The sequence below is a fragment of the Stigmatopora nigra genome, chromosome 8 (genome assembly GCF_051989575.1).
Source record: "Stigmatopora nigra isolate UIUO_SnigA chromosome 8, RoL_Snig_1.1, whole genome shotgun sequence".
NCBI lineage: Eukaryota > Metazoa > Chordata > Actinopteri > Syngnathiformes > Syngnathidae > Stigmatopora > Stigmatopora nigra.
This window is the reverse complement of record NC_135515.1, coordinates 11,139,245-11,166,079: the sequence shown is the minus strand read 5'-3', so window position 1 is coordinate 11,166,079 and position 26,835 is coordinate 11,139,245. Positions and strand designations below refer to the sequence as shown.

The following is a 26,835-nucleotide window of genomic DNA, read 5'->3' as shown; positions in this document are numbered from 1 at the left end:
AATAAAAATTGTAGTCACAGATTTTACGTTGCCAAAAGTTGATGCCCTAGAAAGCAAACAACTTCTCATTCATGTTAGAGAAAAATAACAGTTTCACAATTTCAATCTTGTAATAGTGTAATCTATAATTTAATGTTCATATTATTTTGATTTCAACCTTGTAATAATACAATTTAAATCTTGTTATATTCATATGAATTTTTCTCTCTGAATATTACATTGTATGACTTGCAATTTCCTGCGTCACACCTGACTTTTTCTCACGGCACACTTGTGTGTGGTGTCACACTGGTTGGGAAACACTGTTCAAGTGGATAATTAATGTGATCTTTCTTAACCTAGGTAGCATATTTAAAACGTTATTCAATCAAATTGGCAAACTTCAACTTAACTCTGTTTTTGCCACATCTTCGGGTGTCTCATTCCATACGCACAACTCAAATTTTGACAGACTTGATCTAAAAATACACAGGCAGGGCTGAAAGATTCTTTTTTCACTGCTCTAATTATAGAAATGACAACATTTTTAGCAGTGATCACTATAGTGGGCAACTATCCAAGAATTGAGACTCGTAGCCTTTAACCAATTATGGCTCAAGTGGGTATTTTAGTCAAATTCAACAAAAAAAAAATACATATAATTAGTACTTTAAAACAAAAGTACACTCTATCCATTTTTTTTTAATTAAACGTATCCTTTTCAAGGTCATGTGGAGTTGGATTTTATTCCATCTGACTTTGAGCAGACGAAAGAAGACACCATTGACTGTATTAGTGTCACATTAATAATAATACAGTCAATTAACTGGGCGCCAATTAGTTACAAAACACAGTTTGACTCAGACAATTATTCACATTCTTGCTTATTTTTTAATTTAATTTAATTTTTTTAAACAATATGCAATCATTAGTTTCCGGAGCAATGTATTAAAATATTTTATATATCAATTCAGAATAATGATTATCATATTTAATGCTGTCAGGTAAAAATACTCACGGTGTTGTTAAGGAAAATACCCTTTTTATGCGCCATAAATTATGGCCCTATCCATCCACTCAGTTTGGTCTCACAGAAACCTAAATCAAGATTTTAATGGCCAAAATGGGGCACATTGAGATGGCGTGTTGAGCATGAACTCGCCTGGCCGCTTGGTGAAATTAATTATGGTTGTGTTCGAGCATGTTTGGATAAAAATACAACAATACAGTACCCCAGTGGCTTTGCGCAGTTCTCATGACCACCCGAGATGCACTGTATGCTTGCACGAGCACATAGAGGATCAAGGTAAAAACCCAGTTTCCAGGTGAAACCCAACTTTTATTCAGTTTCAATGCTCCGATAGATAGTGTGAATGTTTTCGAGCACAATGAGAATTCCATAAGCTTTTGTCGTGGATGCCCGAAGCTCGCAAAATTTGTAAAATCCCTGTTTTCAGGCGAAAAGTAACTTTTACTTTTGACAAATGTGATTTTCTTTGAGGGGATTTATTATCTTAAAATCTCCCAAAAAAGCAGAATAAAGCTGGAGAAGATCTGTGATAGACTGGGAGTTTTGGTGAGTTCAATTCACGCTCAGACTAACGTCCAATTCCTGATTGATTAATTTGTTGATCAGTATTGGAAGTATCGAACCATAAAGAGACTCCTGTAATCTCTATAAATTTTTTTAGCAAAGCAAAAATGTAACTACCCAAACACATTGATGAAGCAATCTGTATCCGGGTTGCATAAGCACATTTTATAAGATTCATTCATTTTCTGAACCACCTATTTACACAAGAGTCGCTAGGGCTGCTGGAGCCTATCTCAACAAACTATGGCCACCAGGTGGGGGACATTTGAATCAGTGGCCAGCCAATCACAGGACACAAGGACATCCATTCATGCAAATAATCATACCTAGAGGCAATTTAGAGTGTTCAACCAACCTACTATGCATGTTATGAGATCTGGAAGGAAAATGGACCAGTGGGAGCAAACCCACATAAGCCCACGAAGAACATGCAAACTCTCTACAGGAAGATTCCAGACCTGGGATCGAACCCTCAAACTCAGAACTGTTGTATTTTAATTATAATAAATTATTAAATGTGATTAATCATGAGTTTACTATAGACTGCAAGTGCTTAAATGTAATTAAAAGATTTAATCACTTGACAGCACTGAATATAATGAGTCCATTCTACATATATCACATGGATTCTATCACAACTAACGCTTGGTTTGAAATGTAAAGTCTTTCCAAAATGAAAATCAGTCACGATGATAGAAGCATATCTAAACGAATGTCCAGTGTAATTACATGTAATGAACTGTCTAGTTAGTGAAGTGTTTATTGATTATAGGCTCGGAAGAACCAAAAACCCTATTAAAAGGTGATTGATCCTATTAAGCTGAAGGGCAAACAGTTCAAAGTAAATGGCGGTCTTCAAAAGAGTGTGTGTCTTTGAACCTCAGAGGTGATGTGTCATTGTGTTGCAGGTCTTGTGCAGTAACAGTGTAATGGACTCATCAGACTATTGGCTGAGGAATGACAAAGCCCTTTGCAGACTGGGACTGCTGGACGACAACGCAGAGGGCAGCTGTGCAGTGGTGAGTAGCATATTGTGGATAAGGAAACATGTGCACCCTTTCTACAACATAGCTCAACCCCGTGTCTCTTTTCACACCGAATCCTAAGATTCTGGAAGTCTTCCTTTTCATTCTGTCACAGTGGGACCTCAGATTAAAACTGTTATTTTAGAAATGGTGATGCAATGTTGCAGGAGAAAACCGTTGCCTGAGAAACTAGATAAAAAGTAGTGGGGACATTTTTTACATTTTTAATTAGCATTCATTTGATACTTAACTCCCAAAAATGTCACATATGACATAGAGCAGGGGAAGAGAACAATTGTCTTCCGTGGAACACCTGCATAGGTTGATAATGGCGTGCTTGTTGAAAGAAAGCTTTTAACAGGAAATTATATGCATGTATAAGTATGGTGGGCTATCCGATGGTGCAGTGGTTCTTCCGCCTGACTTTGGTGTGGGCAGTCTAGGTTCAAATGAATGATAAAAGTATATTTGATGTTGACATTGTTGGCTTGTCAAGATGGTGAATTTCATTAGTTTTTCAATGCGTTAAGTAATATTGATTTAGACTTGCACATAGCTTCATAGTTCTTTAATCAGGGGGTGAGGCCTTTTAATGGAATCACACCCTTCAATCTCCCTGCTATGGTGTAGTGAGGGTTTGTGGACAGTGGCTGTTAAAAAGTTCAAATACTAGGTTTAGGAAAACCAGTGATGTTTTTGACCCAGTCATGACTCTCAGAATCTCAGCTATATATATACAGCAAGGTCCGCAAGGTGCATGGGAGTCAATTTGTTGCCAGTACATAGTGAGTTATACAATATTTCTCTATATATGTATAAATATAGTATATAGAAATTAAATTGGTCATCCAAAATATCTATTCATTTTTCAGAAGAAAGGCCTGATTTAGACTCAACCTAATGTAAGCTAACCATGTAATCTATTTATTTAATGTATTTATGTATATGCAATGTATATACTATATAATGTAATATACACAGATTTTTACTCTTAAATGATAGCCATTTTCTTTGCTGACTGAGGAGAAAAGCAAAACCATGATTCAGTTAATTCTTTGGAAGGGCACTGAGTTGAACTGCCATGACAAAGTTTGCATGAGGACACCTTGCCTTGCCCATTGTACAAACAAGCTCAATGGGATTAAACACTACAACTTTATTCATTCCCTTATTTTCCTCATGTGGGTTACGGGGGTGCTGGAGCACAGGCTAAGTAACTCTGGGCAGTAAGAGGATTACATCCTCAGATGGCTGCCTGCCATTTGTAGCGTGACAATTTTAGTGTCTGGCAATTACATATTCACAAAACACTGACCACAGGTACAAACTTGTGTTCAGTCATTGAATGCAAGAAACTTGGAAATCCACCTTCGTGATTTGAACATTGCAGTTATTCCAGTCCGGGATCACTTTTTATCTTTCTAATTGATTCCTTTTCAAAGGAACACAAACAAATGCAGCTCACAATCCCGCTTGCTGCACCACTCTGAATTATAAGTGACAAATTGCTCTTCTGACTCCTCACTCTCTGTTGGGTTTTCACACTTTACAAGGCCAATCAGTCAAACAGGGTCATTCAATTGAGGATACCACCTCCGAGATCATAACTTTTCATTTACAAACGAAACTGTATACGCAAGCAAAAAATAGGAGAGGAGGAAAAACTTCATCTTCAAAACACTGAGAAAATGTATGACACTGAGTGTGAAATGAATTTGACTGCCAAACAGCAGGCTTATTATAAAATAATTGCACCGTTTTCTTTGTAGTGACACAACATTGCTAGCATTCAATGGATTTCTTTAATAATGGATCAAGGCCATTGTTGGCACACAATTGCTTTTCTGGTGTGATTTTGCCTTTTATCTGTTTGAAGAAAATGTGTTTGAGCTGAGATTTTAATTTTTGAAGCTAACACATTAAAATTAATCAAAGTTTAACCTAAAAAATGTAAACATTGCATCACTGTTTTTATTCATTTATTATCTGAACCACTAGTCCTCACAAAGGACATGGCATTATTTCTGGTTTGTTGATGTAATATGATCATTAATAATTATATATTTATACTATATAAAGCCTATTCACGTTTCAGCATTTGCAACTTAACTCCTTTGCAGATTTTATAAGGAAAATAACACATGTACATTAATCTGGGCTCAATGTTCACTAGAATTTTTCAGAACTACAGTCGTACCTCTACTTATGAAATTAATTGGTTCCAGAACTTTTTTCGTGACTTGAAAATTTTGTAAGTTGAGGTGTACTTTATATGTAAATTTTCTAATTCCTTCCATGGTCCTCACACAACAACCAACTAAACCCTTTAAATTTGGTCAAATTGTCCAAATTTTGTTTAAAAGATGTGAGGAAACACAAACATTTGATTATATATGAATTATATATGACTATATATATACATTATAAGGAAATTATTTATTAATATCTTCAAATAAATAAAGCATACAAAAATGTGCCCTGCACCGATGAAATAGTTCCCTCCACAGCCGTTATTATGGGAGACGTAATACCCCTGTTTGTTAGCCAGATGGCGGCAAGTGCCCATTCTACCAGGGCCTAAAGCCACACACTTTGTACTACATTTTAGACTTTAATTTAGGCTTTTATTGTCATTATATGATATAGAATGAGAGCGATGAAATGAGATCCCAGTAGAGGGTAGCGACAGTGTCACATTAAAACTGTTCATCATGTGGCTCTGACATTTAAACATGTTTGCACAGTAATGCATTTTATTTAACCTAAATGAGTTGCTTAATGATACTTTACATGCTTTCCTATAAATGTAAGATGTGATAAGACTTAACATGCTTTATACCACATGCTACATTTCCAACAAAGAATAGAATAATACTCAAACTTCAGATTGGTTATGTAAGTTCAAACAAGTAGGTGAGCCAATTAGCTTCAGGTAAATATCCAGCACACACAAAGTCTTCCTTTAAAGTCTAATTTCATAAATGTGTCTGTACCGCTTCTTTGATGAACACACATGATGCAGCAGTAATGATGAATAGTCTTTTTCTTTGTCTGCAAAGCGTTCTCTGCATTTTTCAATGCACTGAGTAAGCTTCTTATTGAGAGAAACTCATTTCTTCTCAAATTTCTAAATCTAGGACACCAAGAACGGAGCAAGTACATGTGACAAGTTTAAAAAAAAGCAAACATAATTGGTTAGCGCTGTTTTAGTCCTTAAATATGTATGTCATTTTTGTTTTTTTATAAAGAGATGTCAAATGTTGTGCTCTTACATCTTCAAATTGTTTTTTTCTTTTACCAACTGCCAACAGCCGGGTTAACTGTTTTCAAGTGTTATTTATTATTTTATGTTTGAGCTGGCAAAGGAAGAGCACGCATATCACAAGTACAGAGTCAACACGAGTCACTCATGAGCAGAACAGCAGACCCAGTCAAAGCTAAAAGGAGTCAGACAGGAGAAGAGAAGCAGATGTGTGTGGGAGGAAGAAGAGGAGGGGAGAGACAAAGACAGGGAGAGAGCATTAAAGAGCCTGAAATGTTTAGTAAATGTTTTGTAAATGTTTTCTTTACATAATATATGCAGTTTTGGATGAGAACGAGCAGTATTGCAGTATTTGTAAGCACGTGACGAAGGCTGGTCTTTGTTTATGTGTAGAAGATCAATTAATTCATACATTTTCTGTTCCACTTATCATATAGTCAGCAGCAAACAAGGTACGATGAGACAAACAACCATTCACACTCACACTGAAACCTAAAGATGTGTAATAGTGGAAGATAGTAAAAAAAATGCAGTAGTATGCCTTTTGTTCTGGGACACCTACTATACAAACATGCATGATGTAAAATTCCATGCAACACTCTGGCTCATGGTAGGCTAGTTTATCTGGACATTGGCCTGGTTTGTACCAACTAACACCTTTCCACCATTCTAGTAGAATGTTTTATTTTTATTTTTGCTTCAATGTTACCATTGCAAATTCTCCTACGTCCATAATCAAGGCTTTTCAAAACAATTGAATTTTTCTAGCCACCTGTGACGCTTTAAGGTCTTGTTGAATAAATAAGATGGTGTTGCTTGCAGACCTTCCTCTGTGTTGTTGCTAGAGTTTTGAGTGTCCAAATCTATGTGGCCAGGTTGCACAATTGTAAGTCCGAAGGAGTGGAAGTTAGCAGTTCCATCTTTGCATCTACTTTATCACCTACTGTCCAGCCAAAGACATGACTTTGATAGAAGAAACAATACCGGTGAGCCAAAACTTTACACAACTACCTGAATAACCCTTGCTATGTTAAGCTCATTGGTGAGTGGTTGGCGCATCGGCCCCACAGGTCTGGGGTCTTGGGTTTGATCCCAGTTCGGTCCTCCTGATTGGAGTTTTCATGTTCTTATTGTGTGAGTTGCCTGGTCGGCTGGTAACCAATGCTTCTGCATTCGCATATCTGTTCTCTGTGGCAATATATTTGTTTCCCTGTTTTCACATCTCCATGGGATTTGGCACGGGTCCTAGCAATGAACTGGTATCTTGCGTTTGTTGCGGACTAAATTCAAATCAGGCTTTCAAAATATACCTTGTGCTCTCTTTGATTATGAGTCATTAACTCGCAGGGAGTTGTTGCACCCGCCAGTACATCCCGTGCCTTTGTCATTTTTCAATCATCACAAGTTTGCAATGACCACATGCATGTGATACACCTTATTTCGAAGTGCGGAAATAGAGTGTCACCCTCAGTTTTACTTGAAGTAAATACACCAATGCAAATGGGTGATAATGCCAATGCTTTTGTTTTATAGTCTTATTGCTCTTAAAAATCTGCATCAAAATGCTGCATGGATCATGTATTGATGTCCGTATTTTCATAATTTCTTCTCATTTTTCCCTATCGGAAAACACTGTTTAGGACTACCCAACTTTGCTGACAGTTTCAGTAAAATGCCTCACTTGTGCTCTTACGTATATTGCTATCTGCCAAGGTGATAATGAAACGAGTTCTGCTGCACATTTTTTTGCCTTCATGGTTTCCAATGATCTGTTCTCTGATTGCGGAATTCATATATCTTGTGGAATGAGTTCTGTAGACTCAATGGATGTGCCAGCATTCTGTCTTTTGGATTTTATCCCCAGTCAAGTGATCAAACCTTAAGAATTAAGCAGCAAATAGAGACGGCTCTATGCTGACATACCAACCTTCAGGGTTGGTTGTTGGATAGATTGAATACATTCACAACACTTTTAATGCTAAGCTCATAAAAGTGTTTGTTTCCCTTCCAGTTTGCCCATTAATTCCTGTCACGTAATAGATGCTCATGCTTTTGTCTATCATTGCCACCATGCTTTGGCACAAACCAGGACTACTCATCTCTTTTTGGCTAAGCAACATGGTATGACTGTCAATCGAAAAAAAAAAAAATAGAAGGCCCCAGCTATCGAGAGCTCCATTTAGAATGAAAAAAGTGGGCACCCTGATCTATTAGTCAATTTGGGTCCAAACAAAAATTGACATAGGTCCAATCAAAACTGTCAGAGATAGTTTCCTGTTTCCTGGTATTAATGCTTATCGACAGAGGTCCTAGCTAGACAATTTTCAGCCTGCATCATTTATGATGATGCAGGAGAGGGAAGAAAAGCCTTGTAAAAAGAGAACTGTAAAGACAAGACAAGAGACCCTGCATCCCAGCTGGATTCATGCAATGCCATTGTCTCATTAGGGAATTTCACTGTCCTCATCCTAAACGATTTTCAAATCTTCTATAGTCCTGTACTGCTTCTATACAAGTGTCTGACTTTTTGAAGAAACCAAAGAAACCCCCATCTCTTGAGGGGATTGGGGGTTTCTGTCACAGTACACCATGATAACTGATTACAGTTTGTCATCCACAGCCAGCTATAACTGGCCTATTTAAGGCAGAATTGCCATCTTCCCTATTCTAACGTTTTAGCACTTTCAAATGCTTTTAGAATGCGACCAACATTTAATTACAATTGGGATAATTGATTTGAGATAAAAAAAAAAAACATTCACTGATAGCAGAAAATTTGAGGTGGATTTTGGTAATTAGCTGTGATATATATCTAAATACCCAAATGTGTTGGGACTGTAGTTTTACTGAGGATGCACATTTGAAAGCGATTGAAAATATGTTAAAATGAAGTTTTGCAAAGCTTTGTTTAAATGTTACCAGCAGCTTTAAGTTCTCCATACCTGTGCACAATTTGTGCGTTGTGTTTTTTCGCAAGTTGTTCATCAATACCGTACTTTATCATCTATTATAACCATTTGGACACAAATTTAACATCGGTTACCAGCAGGAAATTACGGTTTCTAGTGACTTCCATTGCGTGCGCAGCATTCTGGAAGAGCCATATTTGCGGGGCGTCAATGGATTGTTATCGAGTCTGGCCGGCGAAGGAAGCGCCATCAGAAGAGAAAACAAAAGCGAGGTTGTAGAGTGGGCCTGTTGGCTGAGCTCAGAAACAGGCCACTCAAATCACCACTGCAAAGCATCTACCTCTCCAATGTCAGATCCATTGTAAACTAGACGAATGATTTGGAATTACAGCTCTCCGCAAATCGCCACGTTCGAGAATGCCGCATGCTAATAATCATCACCACGAAATCATGTTGGTGAGACGCAGACCCTTCTTTCTGCCCAGAGACGTAGCCATTTTTATGATCACAGCTTTTTACATCCCACGTAAGAACCAATCTCTTCTATTGGACACCATGAACAGTCACCATTACGCCTACCCAAGAGGCACGCACATCATTGCTGGAGAGTTTAGTCAGAAAAATTTAAAAACTGTTTTGCCGAAATTTTACCAAGATGTGAAAAGTCCAACAAAACAGGATAAAACTCTATCAAGTTTACTCTAACATCAAGTGTGCATACAGAGCCATAACCACTCCCACACTTTGGACAGTGAGAACACCTCTTATTGTTCATGGCCCCAGGATACACTAACAGTTTCTTTTCAAGAGCCGCCCCTATACTCACCCCGAGTTCTGCACCTAGGAGAACCTAATCAAGACAATTTCTTATCTTGCTCTTGCACTAAAATTCCATAGGCTGCTCACCACTTTAGTCATTAGCTGACTATTTTAACTGCTATTATATTTACTACTATTAAATGTGACTACTTATTTATGTTGAAGAATTATTGTCTTCATTTTATGGTGTAGCTTTAAATCTCATTGTATTTGTTTTGAACTGCATAATGACAAAGGCATTCAATTCAATCTTGTTTTGCTGCTTGGCTGTTTCTGAGCCATGTGCTGCCTCAGAAACAGCCAAGCAGAAAGACAGGATTGATTAGCACAATCCCACCACAGCTTTAACAGTTCTGATTGGAAAAAAAACATGGCTAACGGCACATCACCCAAATGCTCACAGAGTAAATTGACTTTTTACTACACCACACTTTTTCATTACATGCAGTCCGGTTAGGTCTCCTTTTGAAGTTATTTTAGTTGAATCAGCTAAATTCAGAGGGTTTGCAAAAATATCATTTATGAACTTTAAATCTTTTACTTTGAAAAATAGTAGCAGTGGAAAAACAAAATAGATGTTCAGCATTTTCAAGACTCACTTAGTGACTGACTCATCGTGTGTGTCTGGTTTGAGTCAACATAATCTTTTAGTACTGTCTGCCCACATTGAGAAATTTAATTGCCTTACCCATCGCATCTTTATTTGGTGTAATTTGCAGTTAACCTTCATTCACCAGGTTTACATCGCAAACGCAGTTAAAAAAAGATGTGGTGTCTCCCTCTAAAACAGCATACACAATGAATTGTCACTTCTTAAGTCAGCGACAGTCTGACATAAATGTTCTTGTTCTTGTCTGCTACATTTGGTGTCAAACTGATAGAATCAGAGCATCTCCCTTGACAGCCTTATCAACTGCTTCGAGGCCCTCATTGTTTGATGAGGTCAAATATCCCCCACTCCTCCTCCGCTGCAAAGTCAAACATGAATTATTCACTCCGCCCAATTTCTCTTCAATTGAGGTGATGAGGTTATGACAGGCAGAATAAGATGTTGATATTATAATGGGAATATGTAAATATTTCTCTAAAAATAGCTGCTTCAAATTTATTGTGTCACTGACTCATGATGGGCAAAATGGTAGCTCTTCCCCCACCGTTCAGCTCACCAAATATTGCACCTAGGTGGTTATTTGCAGAAGGGCTCCAACATTTTATAGCATTAAAATCAAGTGGAGACAAAGGAGGCCCAAATGACAATTTAAGGACTTAAATAACATAAGAAAATAAATGTGCAAGTTATCCAAATGAATAAACATATGCCGATCAACTCTATAGATGAGACTCTAACCTTTTAATATGTCCAGTAAAAAAAAAAAAGCTTGGAAAAATATTTGCAAGAATTACTGTCGTACGTTCCTTTCTTTAAACAACGAAAAATGTCATAATAGCAATCATCTATTTTCTATTACGTTTGATGCAATAACAATTTGCAATATCTTAGATTGTGCAATATTTTGGAATTTACCTTGCGAGGACGTGATTTCTTTTATATTTTAATATTACTTATTTGTGTTTTTACTGGGAAAACGCACTTTGTGGAGTAGCACCACCGATTTCATATTACGCAATATGTGATTTTCAAATAAAGACAACAGAAACAGCAAGCTGAGTAGTTTCTGGAATCTGAGCGTTTTTGTGACATCATCAGCAGTTGAAGGTTCCTGAACAATTTGTAAAGTTGAGCAGAATATAAAAAGAAAAAAGAAACGAACAATAATGCACCTTATAGTCCAGAAGAAAATAAAACAATAATAAAATACATAAGAATATAGGAGGCACACTCTATGTAATATACGTCTCAGAAATACTGCCCAGGCAATACTGATGACATAAACATATCTGTCAACCTCGATCAATTGCTCCCCCTATTAATGATTTCAATTTTGCTTATTAAGCGACTAAAAAAAACGTACAAATGCAATGCGGCAGATATTTACTCACATAGGGCGCACTAAAAAGTCTAAAATTGAGTTAATGGGGTGCCCAATTAGTATACACTAAATATTCTGAAGATGGCGCTGACGGCTTGACTGTCTGGGTACATTGCCTGCTGATGCTCTATATTTATATAGTGAAAAGGCTATATTCACAGTCCACTCTGACATTTTCGTTTGACCGAGACGATCCAAATTAGAGATCAAACGGGTAAAACGAGATCGGTTTTGCAAAAAACGTACTCAGAAAATCCCGTACAAAAGTTGTTATAGGGCATACACAATTCAAAATGATCAAAAAACGTATAAAATGGGATGAAACATACAAGTACACAGGTCTGCATACATGAAGGAAAGGAGAAACAAAGGAGCGGAAAGATTATTCGCAGGATTAAAATTTTATTGGTGGTGCCACCAACACACTGGAAATGCATACTGCATTGTTAAATTGGGGGTTTCGTGCGCTTGCGATAACGTGTGCATGCAGAACTGTCATGTAAAAGTGGAATGAAATTAACAACAAAATGTATTTTTGCATTTCCCGTGAGGATCGTTTTTTAACAAACATCCTAAAGCACTCATTAAAAGATTTTAAAAGATTAAAAGATGCGTATCGCCATCAATGACCTCCATTGATGTGAATATTTTGCATGTGCAGATCGCAATGTTTGCGGTTGATTTTAAACATCGTTCAGACTTACCATAAACATTTTGCCTTTCACCTTACAGCATAATTCTGCAAAAGTCACCATCTGTCCTGTCCCTCCAATTAATGTTCTTTTTTTTGTGCAGTACAGCACAGATGTGCAAGACTCTTACAATTACCACTTGTGCCAGCAAAGGCTCCTGATGTCTGCTGCTGCTTGCACATACATTATGCATTTATATAACAGCTTTAGTAGGAATGGTAGCGTGCAAAATTCCTCAGGCTTTCGAATCAAATCATACTCAAACGTGGGTAAAATGTGTTACATTGTGACCTTTTAACCTCAAGTTGTTATTATTTTTTAAATTCTATTAAATACAATTCAGTGGCCAGGTGACCGAGTGGTTAGTGCATTGGCCTAACAGTTCTGGGATCAAGGGTTCAATCCCAGGTCAGTCCTTCCCAGGCATGCATGGGACTTCTGCGGGTACTGCGATTTCCTCCCACATCCCAAAGGCACGCGGGGTAGGGTGGTTGAACACTCTAAATCAAGGGTGTCATACTCGGGTTGGTTCGCGGGCCGCTTTAACGTCAACTCGATTTCATGTGGGGCGGACCATTTTTGATATAATATTTGGAGTTTTTTAATAAATGGATTAAATTAACTGGATTAAAGGGCCTGAATATTCATTTTTATAGATCTAAAACAATGTTTATTTTAGCTTTTTTATAGTTTTAGATTTTCAAAAAAGGATTTTTGAACTAAAAACAAAAAATATTGATAAAAAAATTACAATTATTGATTTAAAAGGGGGAAAATCAGGAAATTTAATATACATTTATACTCTTCATTTTAATTTGATCCTAAAACAGAAAGTCGGCACTCGTGATTTACTTTCTTGGGCCGCACAAAATGATGCGGCGGGCCAGATTTGACCCCCGGTCCGCCACTTTGACACATGTGCCCTAAATTGTCCCTAGTTGTGAATGTGAGCGCGAATGGTTGTCCGTCTCCTTGTGCCTTTTGATTGGCTAACCACCAACCAATTCAAGATGTACCCTGCTTGGTACACGTAGTTGGCTGGGATAGGCTCCAGCACCCCTTACGAGACTGAGGGTAAGTCATTCAGAAAATGAATTAATTAATGAATAAATACAATTCGAGAGTAGGACGATGATTAAAAAAACTGCTTTTTCTAGAAGATGCGGAGGAAATAATTTATTTTAAAAGATTGAATTACCAGTTTATTTGTTCTTAATTCAATAACAATAAGACTGCAGACATGGAATAACACATTTATCTCTTTATGTCTAGCATTGCTTAAAAATGAAGCTTTTTTTGGAATTCATTAAAGCCCCCCTGCTGTGAAGCAGGATATATCATTCCACAAAGTTTTAAACCAAACTTTCTCCAAGTAGTGTGTGTCATGTTCTAATTATTTGAAACTATTTATACCTTTTCTGTACATCTGGAAATGAGAAGGGAGGGTTGCAGCAGGTGGTGGAGGTGGTGACATGAGAGACTGCGGGATTCCACCGGTGTGTTTTGAATGAAAAAGACTGAGTGATGCACTTCCCTGCAAGTTTGAGTTGAATGGCAGTACTCAGATGTCAGACACACAGAAATGTCGTGACTGTCGTGACTCTCTCATCCCCTCCCTTATTCAGTTCATGTTGTACATACATATAAGCTGAACTGAACCCCCTGCCGTTCAATTCCTTCTCCTCTGCAAATGAAGCTCTTCAACCACTTAGCCACATAGGTACTTGACTATGCCAACTTGGATCAGTAGCTGTGAGCCGGAGAATAAAACTCCAGCCTCGTGAACAGTCCCAAACTCCCCACGCTGACATGAGGACTCCATCATAGACCATTAGGGCTGTCGCAAGAGAGGAAGTGGGTGAGATAGGAAATAGACGGTATGAAACAAATGTAAAAGGATGGGAGATGAAGGAAGAGAGTGCACTACCAGATAGGACCTACAACACAAAGCATGTTTTTATACACTTTATTTACCATCCATCTTTTTCTAAAATTGAAAATCAATGCAGCCTTGTTTTAACTTGAATATATACAGCATTATATATACAGCGTTTTAACACTTTTCTTGGAAGCATAATTATATTATATGAATAAAATACATATTTATATATCTTTATGTAATTATTGATTTATTAAATTATTTATTAGTACCTATCTATTTATGTCTAAAACGTATTTTCTTGTGTCTGCATTCTCACCCTCTTGCTACTGTGACAATGAAATTTCCCAAATACGGGATGAATAAAGATATCTAATCTAATAATGCCTACATAAATAGCCCAATTATTTTCATATGGCTGATAAAAAAACAGTACTTTTGTTCGTTAATATTTAGCAGAGTCGTAGTTTATCAGGGAACATTTATTCGCAATCTCAATGAATAGTACCCTACCATATTGCTTTTACCAGATCGTACATTTCTTATCTGTGCTTCCTCAAAAACTTTATTAGTACAAATGTACCACCCCTTCTGAAGATAATAGAAATTAGGAGTTGAAAGAGATTGAGAGAATCAAAACAATACAACAAACACTAAACACCTTATGCAATGATATTAAAGATTAAAAAAGTACAATGGTTAGTATCTCCACCTGAGTTGAATCCAGCTCGGTCCAGCTGTATGCACTTTGCATGTTCTTCACGGGCCTGCGTGGGTTTTCTCCAGGTACTCCGGTTTCCCAGCCTCTGGTCCAGTGTCAGCTGGAATAGGCGTCAGTACCCCTTGCGAACCCTAATGAGGATAGATCGGTTCAAAAAAGAATCAATGAAAATAATGTATGTACTGTCAGTCAATACAAGGAAAATACAAATACTGCAATACTGTCAGTCAATACAAGGAAGGCTGTGTCTAAACAGTCACTTTCATCCATTACATGCTGGAAAATTCCCAAATTCCATGTCTGATGCCATTATGTCTACTTTAAATGATCTTAACGGACTCCAACATCCTGTCAAGTTCAATCTGAAGCTTGGCATCTGCTACAAACACAAATAACAGAAAGCAAAAAAAAAAAACTAAAGCAATTACTTACCTTTCCCTTCTTTGTTTTTTCCAGATTTGTTTTGTGAATCTTGACTCACAGAAAAAGGAAACAAACAGAAAGGTGAGGGAGAGTCTTCTTTTTTTTTGTCTTCTCACATGTACTTAAGTCCACTTTTTGTAAATATCTACATTTAACCCGACATGCTAGTTCCACATAACAATTACATAGTTACCATGGACACATGGTCATTATCAGGGTTGATTTGTTTGTATAACAAACAGATTTTGTAGCTGCTTTGAGTGGGCGTTACAGGAAATCAGTGTACATCTCCCATCATGTAGGTGGCTACAAATTATGGGGCAATTCAAAGGGAATAATGCAAACCTATGTCTCTTCTCCACAGAAACTGGCACAGGTGACTTCAGATCTGCCAACGTTTTTGGAATTAGTAACTGCTCACCAACCAAAAGAAAATGAGATCCTCCTCTTCAGTGGCTTGGATGGATCTAACACTGGCCACACACGCCCAACGGTCTCTTCCCAGGTGATTTGAGGTCATTTTGTGGCCTTTCAAACATTAGAGAAACTCAACAAGTTGACATGTACTAAGAAAAATGTATCATCTCCACAATTGACTATTGCATTTATTTTGTTCCCGGACCTTAACAGCTGCAAAGAAGTACAGGTGTGTGTCTGGTTCAACATTCTCAGCAGAGGCGCTTTACCCAACCAAGCATCATCTTTGAGATCAACAGATTCCTTGCTGGCTTTCAGTGGGGAAAAGAAAGACAGTTTCAACAAGGGCAAATAAGACAACGGGTTGATGATGACACTAATCGTTCAGTTTCATCCATAGAAGAAGACTTTCTGACAGCTTCAGAACACATGGGAGATGACAGCGAGGATGACGGTGTCAGAAATGGTGAGTTTTGACTGAATCCTCAATTTTGAACATGCTTTCTGTTACCATCTTAAAACTATTACAGTGGCCTTGTCTTCCATCCATCCTTTCCTATACCTCTCATCCCCATTGCTTATATGGAAAAAACACAATTCACACAAATTTTCTAGCATAAACTTGAAGCCAGAAACTCCACGAAGAGACTGACGTGCTCCCCACTACTACTCTGACGTTTTAGATTTTCTCTATTGAACTGGCATTGTGCATTTACGTACAGTGCATATTGCACATACAAAATCACTCCATAGAATATGACAACAATCCTCTTGCTTGATCTCAGAAATGTAATTTGGCATACTAATCAGTCAGTCAGTCTCCATGCTGCTGAAATAAAATATTTTAATTAAAACTATAGAAAAATCATGGGGATGAGAGGTGATTCTGCAATACACAGATGGAAAAAAATGGTTGAACAAAATGGTATAATTCTTTCAGTTATACCCATATACATACTATAATATGAAAAGGTGTGGGAATTTTCATTTCTTAATATGAATATCATCAGAAAGAGTGATATGACAATTATTTTTTCCTGTCAATACAGTAACATGAAATGGTTTGGGCATACAAAGCTTGGGTCTCTCATTTAAGTATACAGTGGAATGAGAGAGAAATGGATGCTCACAGGTTTGTTGTCAAGTCCTGGGACACTTGGAAGAACTGCAATCTAAATTGAAACCACACCAAGCCCAAAAGGGGTCCATTGGACTTAGTTCCTGCCAAAAAAATAGCAAACTATGAACTTTCCTGACGTGAATACACCCTATTCCGAACTGACCAAACTATTGACTTCTACACTGCAAACTACTAGGACAACAATAAACTTCTAAATTAACACCTGAATGAGCTTCATTTGATAATTAACCTGTCTACTGGCTTCATTTTCCCCCTTTCTGTCCACAGAGGCGGAGGTTTGCAAAAGAGTCGAGAGATCAGTAGAAGTTGCACAGAAATATGCTATTGTCACAGGTCAGCGAGGACAGCTGGTCTATCATCAGAACAGAGAAGATGCAGAAACGAAAAAGGAAGCACATCAGCGGGACAACCTACACACAAAGGAATCAGCTGGTCACTATGCCACCAATCTAGCAGAGTCAGTTCTACAAGATGCCTTCATACGCCTTTCTCAAGATGAAACCCCCTTCATCTCTGAGGCTGCGGTCAGTGTGTCACACTCACCCTGTCACTCTAACATTGTACTCTCACAAAGAAATCAGCCTTCCCAGCACCGCACTTGCTCATTTGAACTTCCAAAAATTGTCATTGTTCAAAGCCCCGACACTATAGATGGAACCACAGAGTGGCCAGATAATCAGGTCGTAAATATGCCCGATCAGGATATCACCACTGGTAACATTGAGATGCCAGAAGATAAAGTTTATGTTCCTCCCCACAATGGAGAACTTCCATCTAAACCTGTAGAGATGGCTTTGGCTTGTGCTGCCAATGTTATTGGAACCATATCATCCCCACAGCTAGTACAAAATCTCAATAAGGATTTAACTTTGGAAGAAGACACAGAAGAGGAGCTACAGAAAACAGAGAAGAAAGAGGACTTTTCTTTTTCCTCAGCAATGTGTGGCATGGCTCAGGTTGCTGGAGCTGTTACAGCATTGGAGCTTACAGAGAAGTCAGGGGAGGGTGTCAATAATGACAAACGTGTACGGACAGCCTACACAACACCTCAAGGGTTGATATCAGCTGCCCAAACATCTGCAGCCTTTACACTACATTGTAGTGTTGCACAAGGTACCAGTGTGGAGGCATTCCGTGCAAATATTGCTGAAGTGCTTTATAGGGAAGCAGTCGAGGTCCTGACTTATCCGCATGGTTACCGGAGTGTCGCTGACCTCCTGGAGTCCACACATAACAAGATAGTTGATGGAATCACTTGCCCCAAAAAAACCTACACAGAAGAAAGAGAAATGGATGAATTAATCAACGAGGTTGCTGACAGCCTTTTTAAACATGCATTACAAAAAGCTAAAAAGCAAAAAGAAGTGGAGGGGACTGAGAAAGATGCATCAAGCATACAAGTTCTTCTACAGGACAGTGTAAACAATTTGCTGTTTGAGATTCTTTGCCAGGCACAGAAAAAGATAAGTCATATTTCAAAAATTGATAAAGGTTCGTTTGAGACACAGGACCTTGATACTTGTTCCAAAGAGCATATTGCCACAAAGGCAGGCAATGTTCCATTAAGTCAATTACAAGGTCTAGCAAGTTATAAGCAATCCACTAACACTGACAAACATTCTGGAATGTACGACACAAATGTGCTTGAAGAAAGTGCCACTGCATCTACTTTTACTGCATACAGCAAAGAGCAGCAGCCAAATTCATGCTGTACACAGTTAAGGTGTGCTGTATCTGAAAAAGAAGGGTCTGGCCAACAGGACACAACTACTGTCAGAGTCCCATTGAGTGAAATCCCAGTTCATGGTACAGAGAGGCGGGGCCGATTCATGACAGGAAATGACAGCAGACAATCTACCTTCACACCACAGTCTTCACTGAACTCTTACGGTTCACTCTTTTCATCGAGAATGGACTCAGAGAGCAGGACACCTATTACTTGCTATGCTGATGATTTGGCTGCTACAGTGGTATCAATGGCCACAGAATTAGCTGCCATCTGTCTTGAAAATTCTACTGGGAAGCAGCCTTGGTTCTGTGCCCTCAAAGGAACATCAACAGAGGGATCAGATACTTTCTTGATTCCTGCTTGCAGAACAGTACTCCGAAGGAAAGAAGTTCAGGGCAATGTCTCCTCTAAGAAACATCGTGCACCACGACTCAGTGAGATCAAAAAGAAAACTGAAGAGCAACCAGAGTTAATGGAGCGGCTAGTGAACCGTGTGGTGGATGAGTCGGTCAACCTTGATGAACCACAGGATCCATTTGCCCTTTTTGCCTCAGAAGTCACTGCCAGAATCATGAACTGCCCTGAGCTTAACGTGGTGGACACTTCCAAATCGGGCCAGCCACGTAGCAGATTGCAATGTGAGAGATGGAGCCGTGGGAAGGCTTCTAGTTATGAAAGCATTCCAGAGGAAGATGCAGATGCCTCGGGTACTCCAAACACCCTTGGGCCTGGTTGTCGTTTAGGCCAGAATCTCAGCCGTGGTAGCTCTATTTCCAAACAATCAAGTTGTGAGAGCATCACAGATGAATTTTCACGGTTCATGGTCAACCAGATGGAGAATGAGGGCAGAGGTTTTGACCTTCTTTTGGACTACTATGCAGGGAAAAACGCCAGCAGCATTCTGGCTGCAGCTGTGCAACAGGCAGCAACCAGAAAAAATGGCCACCTTAATGTCAGGACTGCATCATGTCTGTCCAAACAGTCTAGCACTGAAAGCATCACTGAAGAGTTCTACAGGTTTATGCTCCGAGACATGGATAAAGAAAACAAAGAGCGTGGTATTGCAAAGACTAAAGAGTGGAGTAACAGCTTGTTCCCTCCAAATCCTCGGACTCCCTTTTGCATACGACAGTCATCAGTCCCAGACAGACGCTCCTCCGATTCAAGACTGACTGTCAATTCACCCATTAAAGCCAATTCATTTGATGGGTTTCCCCGAAATGTACACGGGGATGTTCTGAATATCTTCCCTTCTAACTCAGTAGCAGCAACAGGACTTTGCAAATCAGACTCATGCCTCTATCAAATTGGACAGACTGACCAGATTACCGATATGCTAATCCATGATACATGGTCCAGTTCTATTGAATCCTTGATGCGAAAAAACAAGATCATTGCTGATCCAGACGACAGTATTGACCTGGACTCTGCAGGAGATTCGCAAGCCCACGTTCAACAGTTTGCCAATCGCCTGGCAGCTGATATTGTAGATATAGGTAAAACATCTGCTGGAGATCAGCAAAATGTTGCCCGGGGCACAAGCGGAACATACTCACAAATGCACATGCCTGTTGGTGAGAGAAGAAGGGGTTTCAAGCAATCCCACTTGAACTGTAGTCGGGGTAGGTCAAGTCGAGAACAAACTGGGTCGACATCAGGGGCAGATGACTTCAGTACATCCTGTATTAGAGGCCCGAGGCCTGATGTGCCAGTGATCCATATTGAGGATGATACTCATGAAAGGGATGCTCAACCTCTAGAACAACCACCAGAGATGCCAGTTACCAAGCGTACTGAAAGGATCACAGCCAACTGCAACAGGTAGGCCTACTCAGATTAAAAAATAAAAAATATTAATTATCCAAGAATGAAATGAAATGCAAGGAAACAACAGAGTTTGATATAAATGACGGCGGATAATGGTTGCTTAAAGAACCTAAATACACAAGTATTACATTTTTCTAGGGCTATGAGAATGGAGAAAATAATAGAAAAGAATAATTATAATGATACAAATGACAAAACTTATTGGCACTGCCATTTTGGAACAAATTGAAAGTCAGTTATACCCATGTTAATTGTGCTGGAGGTAACTTGTGAGCTTCAGGCCAAGATTCTTCTGGTATTTATTTCAAGCAAAAAGCACATAGGGTGGACCGGAGGGTGAGTGGTTACCATGTCGGCCTCACAGCTCTGGGGTCCTGGGTTCAAATCCAGGTTGATCTAGCTGTGTGGAGTTTGCATGTTCTCTCCAGGCCTGGGACCCAAAGAAATACCACACAGAACCAAGCTATGGCTACGCAGATCAAAATACAGCAACAGGAGCGAAAGAAAATAAGCAACAATTTCATATATTTTCTCTCTCTCTGAACCAAATCAGTATTTATTTAAGTGAAGACTCTGCTGCAAATAACTTGCAATGGCGGAGGAAATGGTGGATATACCTGACTAACAAGCAATGGCAGACAATCTGAAATACTTTTTTTTCTACATTTGATCAGCTAAGACATTTCTGGCATTCAAAATATCTGCTCTCATCAATCGTGGTTTTTATTGAAGTTATTTTTCCACATTTTTTGGGGGTTTCAATTATTTTTTGCTTGTGAAGCATTACATCAAAACATTTTTTTAATTTAACTTGAATAACTATGGGTTTGAGGACCTGGTTTTGTAATATTTAATCTAATGGCAAACACCCCAATCAACCATTTTAAAGTAAAATATAGTCTACACATGATGTCTGCAGCTGGCAAACATAAAATCAAAGTTTTGGACCGAATCCAATGGCTACTGTTGCCTGTTTCAGGAAGTTTTACAACTCATCTTTATTTTTACAGTCGGGTTTCAGTTGTTTATACTGATAATTAGGCTAATAACACTTGAAATAAGGCAATGTATACCTCTGTGTTTTGAGAGACAGCTACAATTTGGATAAAATCCAGTGTTTTTAAATGGCTTTCAAATGAAGTAATGATCTGTAGACAGACAATGCATTTTGATGTTGCGTGGCTAATGAAGGTTGTCACTGTACTTTGCGCAACTTGGTTTCAAATGAACCTCAAAAATGGTGCTATTAAAGTAGTTTGGAACAAAAAAAAGGAACAACGCATCTCCTGATGGATACAAATTAGATTGACATTTGCAGAAATGTGACAAAAGTAGCTTTTGCAATGTGCTGTTTCTTTGCCTTGTTTTCATGGAATCCTAATCCTCAAATGACAATATCCTGATTAATAAATAAGAATAGAGGCACAAGAGTTACAATCTATGAGTCAATGTTATGTAAGACTGCCACAGTTGTTCATTTTTCTCTTGGAGGGTTAAAATGAAGGTTGACAACGCTCAAATATTTGATAATGACTTCTTCATCAGTGGAATACAAGCATCAAAAATACAGGCATGTCCTTGAGGAATGCAGTTTGTTGATGCGTGAGATATGATGACAAATTAGCTATCTTTTTTGTGTGTTATGCACTAAGAATACATTAAATCACCAGTGGCAATTGGCAGTGGAATTTGTGTCCATGATCTTATTTATAATCTTGCTCTCCCAGCAGTGAAAGGGAGAGACCAGCTGTCATTGCGGCAAGAGTAGTGAAGAGGGACAAGCGTTCAATGAGTGCTAGCAGTGAGGAGAGTACAGGAAGCTGGTCCCATGTAAACACAGAGGATGACCCCCCTGATGAGACCAGTAGTTTTATCCACCTGAGCGAGGGGTCAGTGACTATTGTTTCCTCATAACTGCTAATGAGGCTGCTGCTCCTTTTGTCACCTCACCGTCATTGGCCTTTAGCTGCTGATACAGTGCTCTTTTGTGCCAGTGCTGAATTTACGCCCGCTTTTGCTTCCGATTTCATGCCAGCTTGGTCAGTCAGCAAGCTTCAAAAAGCACCTACACTAGGCCGTGGAATACATTCAAACTCGCTCTGCTTTTGTCAATGGAAAGCGTTTGACATAAAACCCCAAACTTATTGCTTTGGAACATTGTCCTATTTTTTTTTTAGCAAATATGTCAATTGCTGGTCTTTCGTGGCTTGTGTTTTGTTGAAAATATTTCTTGTGATTTCACTCGTGCAACGCACCATCCTATCACATGCAGCTCCTTCTGACTTCTCCATCAACGTGTTTAACGCATCATTACCAAACCATGTGATACAACGGCATGGTTAGCAGACTAGTCCATCAATCCCATGCCAGCTTCCTCCAAATCTCATCCTCAGGCAGCCTTGCTGTGGTTCCAATATTACCAGCTCTTTAACCACAAATATTACTACTCTCTCCTGGAACTGCTGTTTGTACTAGACTTTCCAGTCAATTTAATATGATATTGCCAACTGGACACCTTTGACAGTTATTAGACAAGATTTATAGACACTTGATACAAATGATATTCTTTTTTTTTTCCTTGATGGTTTCTAGGAATGAGACCAGCAGCGGCTCAAGCGTAGGTGTGGGTGATCTGGATATTTTCTCTGATGTGCCATCTCGGAGCACAGAAATTGGGTAACTGTCACTTTTTTTCCCTAACTGATACTGAAGGTCTTATTGGACAATGAGGTGACTCAAATGATTTATCTTCTCATGAGAAATTTGTCAAAGTGCCAAGGATAAAACATTAAGTATTGTGATAGAATTAAAACGCTTCCTGTATTTGTAGATGATATGATGTATGGCAAGAAATACAGTAGTTAACAAAATAATCATCATCAATTAAAATTTTGTGACAGTTTAACGAGGCATGGGAGGTCCTGATGCTCCTACTGCTACTGTTTTCTTTCTTCAAACTGCAGCACACGCTCTGTAATTTGAGCCCAGACGTTTACATACGTTTTTTCGTCTCACTGTCTGAAAGCAAATTAGAGTAAATCTCTCCTGTTTCAGGTCAGTCAGGATTATTCACGTTATAATGTCCCAAATTTGAAGGAAATCATTTTTTGAGAAGAGAACTTAAAAAAATTGGACCATGACATATACAACTGAGTCAAGTACCGTATGATCACGACTATAAGGCGCACCGCATTATAAGGCGCACCCTCAATGAATGACATTTTTTCCATATATAAGGTGCACTGTATTATAAGGCGCACTGTCTATGTTGGAGAAAATTTAAGACTTTTAAGTGTGCCTTATAGTCGTGAAAATACGGTAATTGCTATTGACTTCCAGGTATGAAGCACTCACTACACAGTCACCTCTAGAGCCAGCCATTGTTGATGGTTTGGATTTTTTTTGCATAAAATCTTGCAGTGGGGGAGGAGCTATATGATGGAAGATTTTGTAAACTAAGATGGCATCTGCATATTTAACAGTATTGTTTTAGTTCAGGCGTTTGTGTTTTTTAATATCCAACTTTGGTTTTCTGTTTTTTCCATATAGAAGGCGCACTGGATTATAAAGTGCACTGGATTATAAGGCGCACTGTCTATTTTGGAGAAAATTTAAGACTTTTAAGTGCACCTTATAGTCATGAAAATACGGTAGTATGTCACATGCCTTTTCATATCCTATGCCTATTCATCTGGAAATCCCCATGTTCTTTAAAGGCAATCAATTTTGTGGATGTAAACTTTAGTCTTCGAATAAAATAATATACAATTATCCCAAAAAAACTCCCCCCCCTTAATTGTGGCAAATAACCAGATTAAATAATTGCAGTAATATTGCCATGAGAAATTTGTCAGATTTGGCTTCAGACAGAGACAAAAAAAATGATTTTTTTGCAAATTGGATGTAAATTTGCAGCTTCAATTGGATGTGTATACTCACATTCCTGTGCTTTTCTTTTCATAGTGTAGAGTCAGAGAAAGGTGACCAAGTAGGAACCAAAGACAGCTGCTTTGGTAAGTATGAACTTTCTACTGAACAGATGCATCTTTGTTTCGCAAACACTCAACAGCGGCTGAAGGCTGCTGTTAAAATTAACAGATTGCATTGTGAAGATTCTACTGGGGATTGTGTTGACTAATTTATGAGCGACATTTCAGAGAGTGGCTCAGCCAGGACAGCAGGAGATGTTGCCGATAATGTCAGGGAAGTCCTCGTGCTAAACTGTGACCTAGAAGCAGACTGTATGGAAACAGATGTCACAGTAGCTCTGCAGTGGATTGCTGCTTCTGAACTGGGCCTTCCTGCTCTCTACTTCAAAAGGTCAAAAGAAATAAAGGCCGCAAAGGTAGATGAATATTGACATTGAGTAAAAGCAGTGTTCGGGGCTGCCAACATCTCCGGAATTTCAGGAGTTTCTCTGGAAATGCAACTCAAACAACCTCCCTAAACTCCAGAAATCCCCAAAAATGTTCACTTACATTTTTTTAAGCAACCATTTCAGAAAACTACCAAATTTCCAATTTAAATGCCTCAAATTTCACACCATCACTACGGCTTATGGCATATGGATTTAAGTGCATTGTAAACTGAAAGAATTCGCTAACATAAGTGCATTGTGAATAATTTGAGTTATAAGTTCTGATGAATGATTTTCTTGTGCGATTAAGGCTGACTAAACCACCAGTCTTTTGTCTTGAAACAAATCTGATCATTTCCAGGGTTGTTCTGGAGGAAATAGGCAAACACAGCACTGGGAAATCTTATCAATATGCCTCCTCAGAATGAGCGCAAATTGGATGAAATTTTTAAGAATCCAGACACTCGCAGAACTTTATCGCTTCTTATTCGACAAAATATCCCATGTTGAGGCCTTCTCCAAAAGAACCGACATTTGCACATTGCAGAACAAGCATGTGCGACTTCAGCATGACAAATGGTGCAATTACTGACAGTAAAACCCTTTGTAGAAGAACTCAAACACAAAGATAATCTTAATTTCATTTTGCCGCACTTTTTTCAATAGTTTGCAAAAATACAATATTTCAATTTGTGTATAGAAATTGTCCTAAACTTATTATTTTTTACATTTTATATTGATTTTGCGTGAAATGCATTCATTCCGAGGACAAGGGTACTCCTGAAATGGGGTCGACGGAGGTTGGCAGCTCTGAGTGTTTATTTTACATCTGACTGGTACATGTGTTATCTCAGTTACAGAAGGTGGTCCATCTGATGTCGCAGAAGTCGTGGCGGATTTCAGACTTGTTCAGTGCTGTGCTTCAATTCTGTAAACTTCATGAGGAGAGTCAGGACATGTCTCTCCTGAACTTTTTTGACTGGCTCTTAGAGATCATGTGACATGGATACACTTCCACACTCTACACACAAGTTTGCATGCTCAATTCTTCACACTTGTCTTCTCACCAAGTGTGCCAGCTTACAAAGCTGCGAGTACCAAGTGATCAGCCAACGTGACAAATGCTCCGTACATAACTCCTGTCACTTAATGTCTGTGGAGGTTTTGTTTTCTGTCTGTCACTGCTCACATAAATCCCAGAGGAACACTGGTTGGACATTCCTACTGGAGTAAACAGGCCAATGAGAGATTATAGTTGGCAGGTTTTAACTGCTTGATTGATATTGATGTACACAAATACGTATTGAGCATATTTCCACATTTTCAAAACCAAATGTTGGCTCATTTGCTTATTCCAAAAAGTATTAATAGATCGTAGGAACATCAGGGTCACATTTACAGTTATTAAGTAAGTTCCTTGTGTGAAAGATATTGCTGTTTACATATTATTTTCTTCTAATATTCAAGTTACACATTGATTTATAGCTAAGAAAATGCCTATTGTCTGTTTTCATTATTTAACAAATCACTTCAGTTGTAACCTTAAAAGTTCATGTAATGTTACTTGAGAGCAAATCTTAAGATTGTTGTCTTGTATATATTTAACATTTGGACCTACAGCACCTTCAAGTAGTGGACTCTACATTTATTGTATGGTCATGAAGACCAAGATTCGTAATGTCGAATTTGTAAGTGAAATTTGTGTGTTTATTTCATTTGTTTGTGGTACATCTGTGTTAACAGATGATCACACTAATCAGGTGTAAATTGTCATATAAGTGAATGTATTTCTCTTTCAATAAAAATTTAAGTGATGTGAAGCAAATGATTTCTCTTAAATGAAGTGATATTAATCTCAGACTTCTGATATTGGAGAAAATAACAACACACTGATAAGATTCCAGCCCAATTGCATGTGATAATGGATTTAATTTACATCATTTGTATGACTCACATTTGATCACTGGTGGACCGTCAGGACCTGCAAAGCCTTCTCTGCTGGCGTAAAAAAATATCTGAACCACAGACTGATGTTAATTAACATATTTTCACGACTAAGTGCATCGTATT

General features: G+C 38.4%; 1 protein-coding gene across 2 annotated transcripts in view; it reads left to right on the top strand.

The window, feature by feature from the left end:
• The window catches only part of sphkap (SPHK1 interactor, AKAP domain containing), a 30,640-nt gene extending 4,050 nt beyond the window's left edge, over positions 1 to 26,590 (top strand). Inside the window, exons 3-12 of one of the 2 annotated variants that reach the window (XM_077722730.1) lie at positions 2,482 to 2,592; positions 15,328 to 15,375; positions 15,659 to 15,799; positions 15,925 to 16,177; positions 17,120 to 20,402; positions 22,136 to 22,297; positions 23,001 to 23,084; positions 24,372 to 24,421; positions 24,566 to 24,753; positions 25,620 to 26,590. In XM_077722730.1, the coding sequence (XP_077578856.1) occupies positions 2,482 to 2,592; positions 15,328 to 15,375; positions 15,659 to 15,799; positions 15,925 to 16,177; positions 17,120 to 20,402; positions 22,136 to 22,297; positions 23,001 to 23,084; positions 24,372 to 24,421; positions 24,566 to 24,753; positions 25,620 to 25,766 (4,467 nt within the window). In that variant the 3' untranslated portion in view covers positions 25,767 to 26,590. The remainder of the gene's footprint in view (positions 1 to 2,481; positions 2,593 to 15,327; positions 15,376 to 15,658; positions 15,800 to 15,924; positions 16,178 to 17,119; positions 20,403 to 22,135; positions 22,298 to 23,000; positions 23,085 to 24,371; positions 24,422 to 24,565; positions 24,754 to 25,619) is intronic. The other variant, XM_077722731.1, reaches the window with a different exon arrangement.
• The last annotated feature ends 245 nt before the right edge of the window (positions 26,591 to 26,835 follow it).